The following is a 15,312-nucleotide window of genomic DNA, read 5'->3' as shown; positions in this document are numbered from 1 at the left end:
GAATGGTGGACAGTCGCTGTACAGCCTTGTGGGCTCTGAACTAGCACGCTCACAAAGCTAACTTTTATAAGTACGGCTGTTACAATGACAGAGAATGACGAAAAACAGCCGCCCCGTGCGGCAAAGACTACAATCAATCAACAAGAAGTGCTCATTGATTCACCCAAATACAATAATCTGCAGATCATTAAGAAATGTTGTGTAAATGAAATCTGTAGCGAGGCGACTCACCGGTTAGAAAGGGAGACGGAAGTGAGGCAGCGGAATTTATACTGAGCCCGCGCTACAGAAGCTACGTAGGGACGTCCCTACGTAGGGACGTCCCTACGTAAGGACGTCACGTGACAAGAAAAAGACAAAATGTAAAACGGGAAAAAAACTAGATGACCCGAGGCTAGCCAGTGCAGCTTGTCTACAGATAAAAGAAGCGATCATAAAGTGAACTGTCCCGATTCCTCGAATGAACTCTGTACATGTCTCATCTCGCTGCTGTGTAGATGACTAAACATGTCTCATCTCGCTGCTGTGTAGACGACTGAACATGTCTTCCCTCCACCACTCTTTTCAACCCACAGAGCTGCAGCACGTCGGTCTGTCTGTCATTACACATTCTTTACATTTCAATGTTAATACATGAAACTAACATAAATGTCGTCCTGAAACCTTGGTAGCTCAACACCGTCAAGCATACGGTCAGTAAAGACAACTTAATTTCATTGTGCTTCTCTCTCTCTCTCACTCACTCACTCACTCACTCACTCACTCACTCACTCACTCACTCACTCACTCACTCACTCACACACACACACACACACACACACACACACACACACACACACACACACACACACACACGGCAATGCGGGGACCCTGAACAGACAAGGACGAGTGGGGACATACAGGAAAAAGAAGAGAGCGAGACGTGTGCTGCACGTCTCCTACTTATGGAACAAATAAAATGGTGTCCCACGTCATTTACTGGTCACTTCCCTTGTTTGTCTGCCAGTAAATGTTCTGTGTAATGTCCTAAAGCTGCTTACTTCTTGGTCACATGTGAATCATGTGGTAATTCACATGTCAATTAGCCGTGCTGAGATCGGCATCAAGTGTGTAATTGTTTTTCAGTTAAGTAGCTTCTTTTACAGATCAATTCTGCAAATATTTATTCCTTATGTTAGCTTCAGAGTCATTAGTCTTCCCGGGGTCTACACAAAATAATAAAAAAAAAAAAATACTAAAAATCCAAACAAGGAATGACAAAATCAAAATGTAAAGATCAGTTAAGAAAAATGGTTCTACACATGAAATAATGGCCTACAATGAAAACAAAATTGTCAAAAACAAGACCAACAGAATATTGTTAAGTTAATATTTATCACTGCAGTTTCTCAACGAATGATTACGTTTAGTTGATTTGGTCTGTTTATGCCTGTTGCATCAGTAGTGAAGTGTATGCATTCAGGGAGTATTCAAGGGTAGAGCAGGACCACCGGCTCAGGTGTGGCTCATACAGCTGATGACTTACATTCAGCACCTGCAACAGACCAGCCACATGCACAGCAACAGGGACCCCTAGTGGAGGTGGAGGGTCATCACAAAGAGCACTGAACCTTCATAATAAACTCACCTCTAGATTTACAGATCTCACAGTGGACCGAGAACACTAATGAAGTCACGTTACACACGATTAACTTCTCAATCCCTACTGGAGATCCCAAAGTCTGTAAAGATGAAAAACATGCTACATACATTGTGGGGTCTTGCATGGTGCACAAGACGGAAAAATCAAATATAAAGAGTCTTTAGTATATGAACCAGCCATTCTACAGTTACAGTCAGAGAGAAAAAAAGCTTTTTTGTTTAGTTAAAGAATTTAACAATAAGAATACATTCTTTAAAAAAATGTCAATTTAATGACTAGACAATAAAATATTCATGAAAAACATTTATTTATACATAGTTCTTCACTGCAAACAATTACAGTAACACATGTAAACAGGTTTTCATCCCCATTCTCTACATCAAATGTAATCTAAGACATTCCGTTCATAGATACAAATTTGTTTTGGTCGGCCGTAGAAAAATGTTGAGGCAGCCAGCGATATCTGGACAATCAAAACGGTTTGTGAGCAGAACAAAACAAGAGGAAATCACATGAACACATTAAAGTGCTGTACACAAACTGAGCCATTTATTCTTTTTTTTTACCTCATAGTTGTGGTTTCATGGCACATTTGCTGGATTAATCCATCCGTACCAATTCAAGAAGACTACAGTTTCAGAACCTCAAACGGCCCATCTAATTTTCTCTTTCGACTATCTGGAACCAAGAATCAGTGTCATGGTATTTTTCAAGAATCTCGGGGCTTCACAGTATTTTTTTCCCCTGCATGACTGGGCCTGAATATAGGTTTATGGTGTCTTATTCTCCAGTCAGGAGTACATAGCATAAAATAAAAATATAGGGCACGGGGCACAGAAGTCGGCCAGAACCAGGGGTAGTTGCGACTCGGCGGCTGCAGCTGGCTAAAGAACTGGAGTCTAACTGGCTGGTCAGGGGTGTTAAGGAACTTCCCAGCCCAGTCAGGCAGAGAATCCATCAGCCATGGCATGGCTGATGCCTCCCTTCTCGCCAACCTCAGCGCCACTTCTTTAACCTCCCTACCACATGTCTCATGAACACAAAGGAAGGTATAAGTCAACTGGTAAAATACTTCTGTAAAGGATCCCTCTGCTGGCTCCATATCTTTGGTCGGTTCGTTCCGTCAGGGTGTGGGCGAAACTGGTAGTAAGAGATGGACCCAAGCGCAGAGAGACACAGAAGCAGAAGGATATTTGACGGTGATTTAATAAGCAAACAAAAATGTCCAAAACAAAACTTGCAGAGCAAGGAAGTCCAAAAAACATGCAACAAATATCCAAGGAAAAAACAAAGAACGGGCAAAACACAAAAATGAGATATCAAAAAAACAATCTTCTTCATGTTAAAATATTCATGATTGCAACTTTGAAATCATGATGTTGGAGAAAAATAACTTTTAGAATGATCAGTTCTTATTGTTTAACATACAAGGCTCCGTGAAGTCTGTGACTACTGTGGGAAATCTCTTCACACTTGTTATCCTCAGATGTTCCTCGTTTAGCAGTCACTGTGACCTTCTGTAAGGGACGATTGTATATCTTACAAAACGTCAAGAAGACGTTTGCTTGTGGGGCGAGTTCAAGACATGCCACGTAGCTTTATGCAAATGATTCTGTGCAAATGCACTTGTGTGTTATCAGAAGTATAAATATCAGAGACTCAGAGACAGACCTCTGAGCAGCCTTGATACATGACTTGTATGTGTTTCAACTCTGTCTCCTTCTTGCAAGAATAAATGTCCTGTGATTATTACTTTTACATTTGGCTTCGAGTGAATTTCTCTAACACATAATAACCCTTAAATCAAACAAGTGTTTTTAATCTGGTGAATCTGCATATGACTCGACAGGCTACTGAAACTTCATGCAACAAAAAGGCCAATGTGACAAGTTCTCTTAAATCTCTCGTGTGCAGTTTAAGAACTACTCTGTTGGTGTGACTGGTTCTCAATGAGGCCCGATGTTCCTCAGATGCTCTTCTGTCTGACTGTCAGGTGGATCTTCCTCTCACTCTTATCATCAACACTCATGGCCTGTGGACACGTCAATGTTCTGCCAATGTCACCAAATGGATCATTTTCATATGATTCATTATCAGAACAATCATCAAATAATTTCTTCCACTCACAGCTCATTAAAGAAATCTATTGACTGCACAGTTTGGGTCTGTTCCAACTCCCTGACCCTAAACGTCATTTTAAATGTTCCTTAGCTTCATGTTGTGTCTGGTTCTACTTGAGCCCAAAGTTTATCCTTATTTACCATAAGGTTAGAAACAAAGACCCCTGAACATCTCATCCACCACTGCTGGAACTGGATTTTCTGGATCATGTTTCTTTTCCTCACACCCACCTCTGCGATGCTTTTCTTTTCTCTCCTTCCTATGTTTGAACACAAAGAAGTGGACGGTTCACTTGTTTCTGACACAATGATGGCAGGAAACTCAAATGCTTTACTGTTTATTGTTGGGGCACGAATTCCAAAAGGAAAGCCATCGGGGTTAATACTGCACCACGGCCCCGTTTCACAAAGCAGGTTCAGAATAAACCCTGAGATGAAGGAAAGTCTGGGTTTTCAGTTTCAGACCGGCCTTAAGTTTCGTTCTCTGTCTCGCATTAGTTAGCAGCAGCTTACTGTAAAGGAGAATGGAAATCCTTTGTGTCAGGGCAATCTAGAGTTACTTATTGAATTCCTTTGAACAGCTGTGCACACAGTTGATGTCGCTGATATTGAATATTATATGTTAATAGAGTTATTTTAAAAATAGGCTGCGTATCTTCAACGTGTTTTAACAGCATTTCCGACTGTTAAACTTGACTACATTTGTTGAAGTAGCTGAAAAAACCCACTGCATTTCAACATGTACATCACCAAACATTATTACTGGATCAGATTGTGATCTTAAAGTCAGATCTCTTATGTCTACTGATCGCTATATCTTTTAAATCTTCAACTGTATTTTTCATCTTCAGTTGGTGCCTCATTTTGTGATTATAATCTTGGACACAAAACATTTCCTCATACCAGTTTGAGTCAGAGAGAGCGAGAGCGAGCGAGCGAGAGAGAGAGTCTTTGGAAGCCTGTTGGTATTTACCTGCTGTCTTTGTGGGGAGAGACCAACACATTCACTATGTCGCTCTCTCTGTTGTTACTGCTGGTCAGCGTCGCCCAGGCTTCTCATTTTTATGGGACAGTGATGAATTACTACCCAAAAAACCCTGACTCATCTGGATCCATCACGGTACGTACACAGCTCCCCTCGTCAATATTTACCAATAGAATGTGACAAGACAGAAGAAAAGATCACTTTTAACTGTTTTAAATGAATGAATAAAAGCAGGAAATAAAAAGTGATAACAATAGTTCTAATATGTGTCTCAACAATGTTTTAAATATACTACACTGTAAAGGGTTTTAAGAATAACTTTCCATGAGGTTTTTTTCTGTGTAACCATCTAAACAGTTAGTCTCAAAAAATGAAGCAAACTGATTCAATTTGAAACAATTTGGACATTTGATTGAAACAGTTAATAGAATATCTCAAAAACAGATTTAAAGCAATTCGTCAGTAGGAAAGTCAAATGTTCCTCTCAAAATATAATTGAAGTAACAATATAAACATTTTGAATCTCTTAAAACAGAATATACATTAACATCAATGGGAACATTTGACCCAACTCTGGATGAAAATTGTTAAGCAGCTACAATGACAGACTTTCACATCTTTTCATCAAAATGTGGCTGATTCCAATGTCTGCTAACTGGAAGTGACACATTTCCAATATCTCTGTAGAAGACAGTTCGGGTTGATCTAATCCGGCATTTGTAGCTTTACCTATGAAAAATAATGAGGATATCCCACAACATTTATTGTGCATGTAATCTTGAACGAGGAAGTATAAAGACCGCTAAATCACACACCGGGCGGGAGGGGAGGTCAACGGCTCCAACAAACTGATCTTTCTACCAGGAGACCGATGTTCGTTCCTAACGTGAAACGAGAAGTCAACGTTGATGTTTTTTGTCAAGTAACTTGCCAAATTCAGGAACGACACTTCTGGGTTACTTTAATCCAGGAGAACTTTCTAAACCTAAATTGTTTCTTTGAGGACGCAAGTTTATTTTGAAAAGACCATATTCATGTAACAAGTGGAAATTGACACGTTTCTGGACTTTTGTAGGAAAACGCAAAAAAAAATGAATTACTTTTCGTAATAAATCATAAAAGCCTTTGTATGAGGAAATATTTCACAGTTTTATAATACATTCAGTCCAAACACCACCACTCTCCTTGGATACTATAAAATTTAAATATTACCTTCATGAAATCCCCACAAAAGTTAGTGATTTTCAGATGTTTTAACATCTTAGATGGAGGAAGGAAGGAAAAACTGACCTTCAGAAGACCAGAAATGAACCATGCACCAACCAACCTGGCCTCTGTCCTGTGTCTGTCTTCACAGTAAGATGTTTTCTTTGACTCGTCTCCACTGTGACACTACAGGTGGTCTTCCGCTATAAGCTGACCTTCCACAGTTGCACATCTAGCGACTCGTGGACCTGCCTCAGCGGGAACTGTGGGACCCAGATTCCTGTAGTGCTGAACATCGTGGACCAGGAGCTCAGTGGAGAGTGGTGTCAGAGAGAAGGAATCATGACTCGGCAGTTTCTCAGCAACGCTCCATTGCAGCTGCAGTGAGTGCACCAAATGAAGGATGTAGGCAAGGAAGTAGTTAAACCACATACAATTACAGACAAACTGACCAACAACAGACAAAAGACAGGACTGCAAACACACAAGAAATTAATGAAACAGCTAGACACAGGTGTGCAGACATTAAGGCAGGCTGGACACTGATTGGTGGTTGAGACAATGGCAACAAAAGAGGCTAAATAAATACAGGTGATACACAGAAAAAAAGGAGGGAAAAATCCCACAAGACAGGAAGTCAAACAAACACAGGACACAAGACGCAGGTACAAACTAAAACAGGAAGTGCAAACTAAAGTCTGTGACACATATTTCTATTGTAACATTTTGCTATGATGGTTGTTTCCTTGAGTGTTCATTTCCTCATATTTGTGGCATCCCAACAACATTTTTAAAACTGTCAGTGCTGCTGCTCTATCATGTGAAATAATGATTAATTGGCACACTTTATATTCGGGGTTAAAAATGACTTTTTCATAATTTCCCCTGAAGGTTGACCAGTAGTGCCTGGATCAGTAACAAAAACAATGTTGTATTTTGGCAAGCTGTGACTTTGGTGGAGTTGAGGAACCGGTCGGACACCGGCCGAGCCAACGGGTCCCCCCAGACCACCATTGTACCAGTTCTGAGGTAATTATACACTTTGAATCACAATACATATTTTATGTTGCTGAAATTATGACCTCACAACACATTTTTAAAAGAATAGAAGAAGAACAAATACATGAATTCTGGTTTATTTTAGTTGTTTAACTCAATTTAAACTTTTACCCTCCAAAAAAAGATACAAAAATACTTAAAAACAGCTTAAAGCATGAAATCTGCTGACTTGTGTTCAGGCTCAGATTCAAGCTTACGTTCATAAAGACGTCTGCAGTAAAGTTCCTGGTACAAACGTTGAGGAAGAAGTGAGTCAGGTTACATGAAGTATCTAACTCCAACAGAAAGACAGTCACTAGATTGTCTCTTGACATTGAATAGATACCTTTGTCGAGACAAAACTGAATCATCAGCAGCGAGTGGCTTCCTGGCTCAAGCTTTACATGGAAATGTTTCTCTCCATCAGAGTTCCTTCAAACTGTCAGAGAGATTTCCACCTGTTGGCGTTCGACCCCGACGGTGACGAGATCAAATGCAGATATGGAAACACAACGGCAGCAGAGTGTGACGTCTGCACACCGCCCTCCGTTCTCAGCCTCTCCTCAGTGAGCGAACACAAACACTGATGTTTTATAATCGCACCATTATAGTCCAATCATAATCCAGGATCAGATCCTTTACTGCAGTGAAAGTACTTAATCACACTGTGATAATACTACAAGTAAAAGATCGTCATATGTTTGTAGCGTCGCTGTCCTGTGAGAACCACGTATCTCTAAAAAGAACAACAGCTATGTGACGAAACATTTTCCAGCTGATCCAAGAGGCTTTTAAAGAGTTTATTTAGCTGTGAGACAAATGTAGTAAAAAGTACAATATTTATCTTCGAGATATAGTACAGTAAAAAGTACAATATTTATCTCTGAGAAGTAGTACAGTAAAAAGTACAATATTTATCTCTGAGATGTAGTACAGTAAAAAGTACAATATTTACCTCTGAGAAGTAGTACAGTAAAAAGTACAATATTTATCTCAGAGATATAGTACAGTAAAAAGTACAATATTTACCTCTGAGATATAGTACAGTCAAAAGTACAATATTTATCTACGAGATGTAGTGGAATAAAAAGCAATACTTTAGAGGAGGAGAAGAAGAAATAAATAGAATACAATGAAATACTTAATAAAATACAAGCACCTCAAGTACAGTTCTCAAGTAAATGTACATAGTTACATTCCACCTCTGGTTTCGGCTCACTTTGACCAAAAAGACCAAACTGATAAAACAAGCAAAGAAATGAAAATAGCTTTAAAGCTGAGATTTTGTTCCAAATTAAATGTACATGTTGGGTATTTCATTAAGTGACAGAAAGTACATTCTTTTGACCTCATGTCCCTTTTTGTCCTCTTGCAGTCCTGCACTCTGTCATTCAGCCCCACCAATAGCATTAACGAAGGTTCGTACGCTGTCCAGCTGGTGATGGAGGACTTTACCAGGCAGACCATCACCTTGACTCAAGACAACGGGTCTGCGACGATCTTAAACACAAACATCGCTATCAGCAAACTGCCTGTCCAGTTTGTTTTGACTGGTAATATTTGTTGTTTTGGCAGAACCTGGATAAATATACAATTAACATTGACGATTTTCTTTCAATAATGTTGATGATGGATTGGATGCTTCCTCTGCTAGCTAGCGCTTGATACTATTGCAAACATTATTACACTGCCTAAGTTACAGTAAGGGTACCAACAACTTTAATTTGCAAAATAAACACTTTTTCTAGAAAACCCCTTTTTAAGTAAAAAAAATGCCAAAGTTTGCAAATGTTAAATGCTGTACAAACTGAATAAAATAGTCTGAATTTGACATTATTAAAATTCACTGTTCCTGTAAAACATACTGTAAAATATACTCTGCTAATGTTACCGCCACAGATTTTTAGGTAGAAAGGAAACGTTTTAGAATCATATATATATATATATATATATATATATATATATATATATATATATATATCACCAGCCTGGAAATTAAGAAAATCTGAAACGATTGCTTGAGCATCTATGGAAGGGTCAATTGCTAGTTTGGTGTCTCTAACATTAAGCTCAATGTAAAGCTCCAGCAAGCATGTTTGTTCCAGTCGATATAGTAGATGTGAAGATTTTTCACAGAGCAAGTGAAACTTTTGAGTCATTAAAGTCATTAGGATTCATCCTCTGGGCACCATGAATGTCTGTAAAGCATGTTATGGTAATCAAACAGTTTATAGAGATATTCTAGTCCAAACCAAAGTGGTGGACGAACCGACTGGTATTTCCATCCTTAGAAAAAGTCTTGCTCGTCTTTATTGTTCCAGTGGATCCTGTGGTGCCGTCCTGCACAGAGGGACTCTATCTGCCCAAGTTCCTGCCTCCAACCCCAGCAAACAGAGCTCGGCTGTACACGCCTGTTGATCAGTCCCTGAATATCAGCATCATTGCTGAGGCAAATGTCTCCACGTAAGTCAAACATCAATTTCAAAGAAGGTTAATGATGCAGAATGTTAGAAAAACTTGTCCAAATAAATATGTTTGTCAATGGTTGCTCGGGAATTCAGGCGTACGAGGAAATTGATCTGTTGTTTTCTGTCAACACTGATGTATTGAACAGGTTTGACAAGACTGAAACAAGTGTAAAAACCAACCAACTGTATCAAATATAACAATGCAGTTTGCATTTAAAGCCAAAAAAACCCATGAAAAACATCTTAGAGTACACTGTGTACAAGCGCCATGTTGTTTCAGTTGTAGTTTCACAAGCTCAGGGTTTTAAAGGTGATTACTGGTAAGATCCACCTACAGGCAACAACAAGTGTGACTCTTATAAAAATGTATAAAAGTGAAAGAATTGCCATTGAGGAAACATTTGAAAGAAAAAGGAGTAAGGTAGCAGGTGAGGATTTTGATCATGCCATCATGGAAGACAGTTTGGCTTCATTTGTGGGTGTGGTGGTTTTTGGAAAGGTTATCTTAACGTGCCAAGACTTTTTTTCTTCTGTTTTTTAAAAGGATTTCCGAGCTGCTGTTCAGCGGGCCACACAACGTAAACCAGATTAGAGTAGGAGTAGTAGCAGGAGTAGGAGAGTACATCCTGAGATGGACGCCGTCTGAAAACGAAGATGGAGAAAGCCACCCCATCTGTTTCAGCTTCCAGGCAGCTTTCAAGTCAGTCACTTGTCCTACGCACATTTCCCTATAACACCGACTACTGACAACTATTATTCAGAATATGACAATTTTACAAATCTGATATGGTTCATGTAAGCATCATATTCCGTTTGGATATTCTGAATTAGGTCTTAGTCCGAATGGAGCATTATCTGACTAAGACGTGTGATATGTTGATATTATTCTGGTTTTGGACATGTATACAGCTCACTCAAATTATGCGTCACTTTGCGACACACACTTTTGCGTTGAACACAAACCAACTAGCCAATAGTTTGCAGAGCTGGAGTAGAGATGCATGCCCAAAAGAAAAGAAGGAGAAACCCACATACTTTTAAACATTATGAAGGACTTGGACATACACAAGTTTTAGCATATAATCACATAACAACGCCGGCATTTTCAAGAAGGTGTTTGAAGAAATGAAAGACAATAATCTGACTGACGTTTGTGATAGTTAGCCTCCACCAGGTGAGGGACAGCCACTGCAGACAATGCTTGTGATTCCACCAGATGCAGTGCGTTTCAGAAGCAGTTTTCTCTATTCCTTTAATATGAAGGAGAGCTATAGCAAGAAAGACTATGCCTTTTATTAACTTAAAATAATTTAGTATCATTGACACAATTTTGTAACTGAGCTATCGTACTGATTTATCTCCACAGTTCAGTCAAGTATCACTCTGAGCTCCGATGTGTCATTGTGAGTGTTGGAAACGGTGAGTGGAACTCCTCGTTGTTTTTTTATGTTGCTGGATTGATAAAGTTCACTTGTAATCTTGATACAATTCTTTTTACAGACCCAATGACAACCACAACCAATCATTTAATAACTACACCAGTGGCAACATCCACCATCACTACAACAACCACAACAACCACACCAGCGACAACCACAACTCCATCAACAACAACAACCGCACAAACTACAGCCCCCACTCCCCCGACAACTGCAACCAGCACTACACCGGCTCCAACAATCGCACAAACTACAGCCAGCACTACACCGGCTCCAACAATCGCACAAACTACAGCCCCCACTCCCCCGACAACTGCAACCAGCACTACACCGGCTCCAACAACCGCACAAACTACAGCCACCACTCCCCCGACGACCGCAACCCGCACTACACCGGCTCCAACAACCGCACAAACTACAGCCCCCACTCCCCCGACGACCCCAACCAGCACTACACCGGCTCCATCAACCGCACAAACTACAGCCAGCACTACACCGGCTCCAACAATCGCACAAACTACAGCCCCCACTCCCCCGACGACCGCAACCAGCACTACACCGGCTCCAACAACCGCACAAACTACAGCCCCCACTCCCACGACGACCCCAACCAGCACTACACCGGCTCCAACAATCGCACAAACTACAGCCAGCACTACACCGGCTCCAACAATCGCACAAACTACAGCCCCCACTCCCCCGACAACCCCAACCAGCACTACACCAGCTCCAACAACCGCACAAACTACAGCCCCCACTCCCACGACGACCGCAACCAGCACTACACTGGCTCCAACAATCGCACAAACTACAGCCAGCACTACACCGGCTCCAACAATCGCACAAACTACAGCCCCCACTCCCCCGACAACTGCAACCAGCACTACACCGGCTCCAACAACCGCACAAACTACAGCCACCACTCCCCCGACGACCACAACCCGCACTACACCGGCTCCAACAACCGCACAAACTACAGCCCCCACTCCCCCGACGACCCCAACCAGCACTACACCGGCTCCAACAATCGCACAAACTACAGTCAGCACTACACCGGCTCCAACAATCGCACAAACTACAGCCCCCACTCCCCCGACAACCGCAACCAGCACTACACCGGCTCCAACAACCGCACAAACTACAGCCTCCACTCCCCCGACGACCCCAACCAGCACTACACCGGCTCCATCAACCGCACAAACTACAGCCAGCACTACACCGGCTCCAACAATCGCACAAACTACAGCCCCCACTCCCCCGACGACCGCAACCAGCACTACACCGGCTCCAACAACCGCACAAACTACAGCCCCCACTCCCACGACGACCCCAACCAGCACTACACCGGCTCCAACAATCGCACAAACTACAGCCAGCACTACACCGGCTCCAACAATCGCACAAACTACAGCCCCCACTCCCCCGACAACCGCAACCAGCACTACACCGGCTCCATCAACCGCACAAACTACAGCCAGCACTACACCGGCTCCAACAATCGCACAAACTACAGCCCCCACTCCCCCGACGACCGCAACCAGCACTACACCGGCTCCAACAACCGCACAAACTACAGCCCCCACTCCCACGACGACCCCAACCAGCACTACACCGGCTCCAACAATCGCACAAACTACAGCCAGCACTACACCGGCTCCAACAATCGCACAAACTACAGCCCCCACTCCCCCGACAACCCCAACCAGCACTACACCGGCTCCATCAACCGCACAAACTACAGCCAGCACTACACCGGCTCCAACAATCGCACAAACTACAGCCCCCACTCCCCGGACGACCGCAACCAGCACTACACCGGCTCCAACAACCGCACAAACTACAGCCCCCACTCCCACGACGACCCCAACCAGCACTACACCGGTTCCAACAATCGCACAAACTACAGCCCCCACTCCCCCGACGACCGCAACCAGCACTACACCGGCTCCAACAATCGCACAAACTACAGCCCCCACTCCCACGACGACCGCAACCAGCACTACACCGGCTCCAACATTCGCACAAACTACAGCCAGCACTACACCGGCTCCAACAATTGCACAAACTACAGCCCCCACTCCCCCGACAACCGCAACCAGCACTACACCGGCTCCAACAACCGCACAAACTACAGCCACCACTCCCCCGAAGACCGCAACCCGCACTACACCGGCTCCAACAACTGCACAAACTACAGCCCCCACTCCCCCGACGACCCCAACCAGCACTACACCGGCTCCAACAATCGCACAAACTACAGCCAGCACTACACCGGCTCCAACAATCGCACAAACTACAGCCCCCACTCCCCCGACAACCGCAACCAGCACTACACCGGCTCCAACAACCGCACAAACTACAGCCCCCACTCCCACGACGACCGCAACCAGCACTACACCGGCTCCAACAATCGCACAAACTACAGCCAGCACTACACCGGCTCCAACAATCGCACAAACTACAGCCCCCACTCCCACGACGACCGCAACCAGCACTACACCGGCTCCAACAACCGCACAAACTACAGCCACCACTCCCCCGACGACCGCAACCCGCACTACACCGGCTCCAACAACCGCACAAACTACAGCCCCCACCCCCCCGACGACCCCAACCAGCACTACACCGGCTCCAACAATCGCACAAACGACAGCCCCCACTCCCCCGACAACCGCAACCAGCACTACACCGGCTCCAACAACCGCACAAACTACAGCCCCCACTCCCCCGACGACCCCAACCAGCACTACACCGGCTCCATCAACCGCACAAACTACAGCCCCCACTCCCTCAAAAACTACCCCACTAACTGCAACCAGCACTACACCAACTACACCACTATCTACTACACCTCTAGACATAACAGCTTCCCCACCACCTTTAACAGACGTTTCAAACACAAGTGAGTATGACAAATGTGAGGTTATACATTATATAATTATCTCTTAATTAACATATACATAGCTAAGGGTGGGAGCTAAGTGAGAACAATGAGTTGTCTGAGAATGGAAGACCATGTCTCTGTGCTGCATTACTCAGCACCCCCTTGGCCTGCATTGTAATAATTGGACATTGTTGTTCTAGTTGTTGTAGCTCTGAGAATGAGACTTTCGTCTTCGTCTCCACTCTCTGACGACTACATCAGGAGTACCCTCATACAACAGGTCAGCCTCTTATCTAATCAGAAATCAAAGCATGTCAAAGCATCAGATAACTGCTCCTGCTGTGGCTAGTTGGAGGTTTATTTATATGTTAGTGGTCTTACTATGAACACGTTCGATGATTCAGAAATACATTAAAACAATCACAGATCTCCCTCTTTACACTCAACCATCTGATAAGGCAGTGATCACATCTCAGCACCACTGTTGTGTTTTTCTTCTCCAGATAAGAGATGAACTGGTGAGGAGAGGGCTGCCATCAGACATGACTGTACGCCTCGTCAGAAGTGTGTAATCAAAATTCACAATCTCAGTGACCCAACATGATTCAACATGAACATATATTAACCCCTGAAGGGGCATTTCGTTTTAATTTGCGAGTCAAATTTATGACAATGTCAACACTTTTACTTTCCCTGTTAAACGGACATAAGAATAAATCTTGCAAGATTAATTTTACTGATCCTTTTGTGAAACAAATATGGCACAAGTTATGAAATATATATTCCAGACTAGCCAGAACATCTCGTCATTATATTGAATATTTAAAAATGTTTACAGTGTGTGAGAAGAATGCTGTTGTATGCTTTCATGTGAAAATCATTGACTTCCTGTTCCTGTTGTAGTGCGTTTAAGTGTTTCTGCTTCCTATGATTTTACGTCTTATATGTACTTGTTATTTGTCTATTTGTAATAAAGCCAAAGCAACTTACAAACAGAAATTTTAAAAAATATTTATTTTCGTTTATTGGATTTTCAAAAGGTCACAATGGATTATCAATATAGTATCACCATACACACACACACACACACACACACACACACACACACACACACACACACACACACACACACTATACATAAATAAAGCCATATATACATGCATATATATATATATACATATACAAATGTTTCCTCAATAAAAACAGGAGAACCATTAACAAGCAAATTAATACATGAGTAAATATCAGCACAAATGCACAACGCACTTCAAAATATGACAGAAATGTCTGTTTATCTGGGAGTAGAAAATGTACCTCTAAATACATTTGCAGATTAACACCTTACAGCCTTCAGCTATTTCCTTCCAAGTTTAAAATGTCCCTAATCCATGAGAAAATGCAAGATGTTACGGAAAAACGGTTTGCACTGTTAAATGACATATTCATCCGTTGACCGTCATCTAATTTATTGAACTTATTGTCTATGATTAAAAGACATCCTCCAATACAGTGCGAGAAACATGCTATCAA

General features: G+C 42.5%; 1 protein-coding gene and 1 long non-coding RNA gene across 2 annotated transcripts; both read left to right on the top strand.

Annotated features, from left to right (window-relative positions):
* Positions 1–6,121: 6,121 nt before the first annotated feature.
* LOC137874809 (homeobox protein 2-like) lies at positions 6,122–13,755 on the top strand. Its single transcript, XM_068713778.1, has 8 exons — positions 6,122–6,336; positions 6,845–6,982; positions 7,419–7,557; positions 8,367–8,544; positions 9,313–9,454; positions 10,004–10,159; positions 10,960–13,664; positions 13,718–13,755. The coding sequence occupies exons 1-8, from the start codon at positions 6,296–6,298 to the stop codon at positions 13,753–13,755; spliced, it is 3,537 nt and encodes a 1,178-aa protein (XP_068569879.1). The 5' UTR covers positions 6,122–6,295.
* A 14-nt stretch (positions 13,756–13,769) lies between these two features.
* LOC137874470 (uncharacterized) lies at positions 13,770–14,334 on the top strand. The gene is made up of 3 exons (XR_011103313.1): positions 13,770–13,800; positions 13,983–14,062; positions 14,286–14,334. It is a non-coding gene; the product is annotated as an uncharacterized lncRNA (long non-coding RNA).
* Positions 14,335–15,312: the final 978 nt, after the last annotated feature.

This window comes from Cebidichthys violaceus, unplaced genomic scaffold (assembly GCF_023349555.1).
Source record: "Cebidichthys violaceus isolate CVI_PGR_0920_01 unplaced genomic scaffold, fCebVio1.0.p SCAF_19, whole genome shotgun sequence".
Classification (NCBI taxonomy): domain Eukaryota; kingdom Metazoa; phylum Chordata; class Actinopteri; order Perciformes; family Stichaeidae; genus Cebidichthys; species Cebidichthys violaceus.
Note: the sequence above shows the minus strand (reverse complement) of the source record. Positions and strands in the feature narration are given on the sequence as shown.

Bases quoted from the DNA above. Each gene is read 5' to 3' on its own strand.
- LOC137874809 (XM_068713778.1), top strand. From the start codon at position 6,296: ATGACTCGGCAGTTTCTCAGCAACGCTCCATTGCAGCTGCA. The intron at 6,983-7,418 runs GTAATTATACAC...TCTCTCCATCAG, and splicing joins ACCATTGTACCAGTTCTGAG to AGTTCCTTCAAACTGTCAGA. The intron at 13,665-13,717 runs GCACAAACTACA...AACTGCAACCAG, and splicing joins CTACACCGGCTCCATCAACC to CACTACACCAACTACACCAC.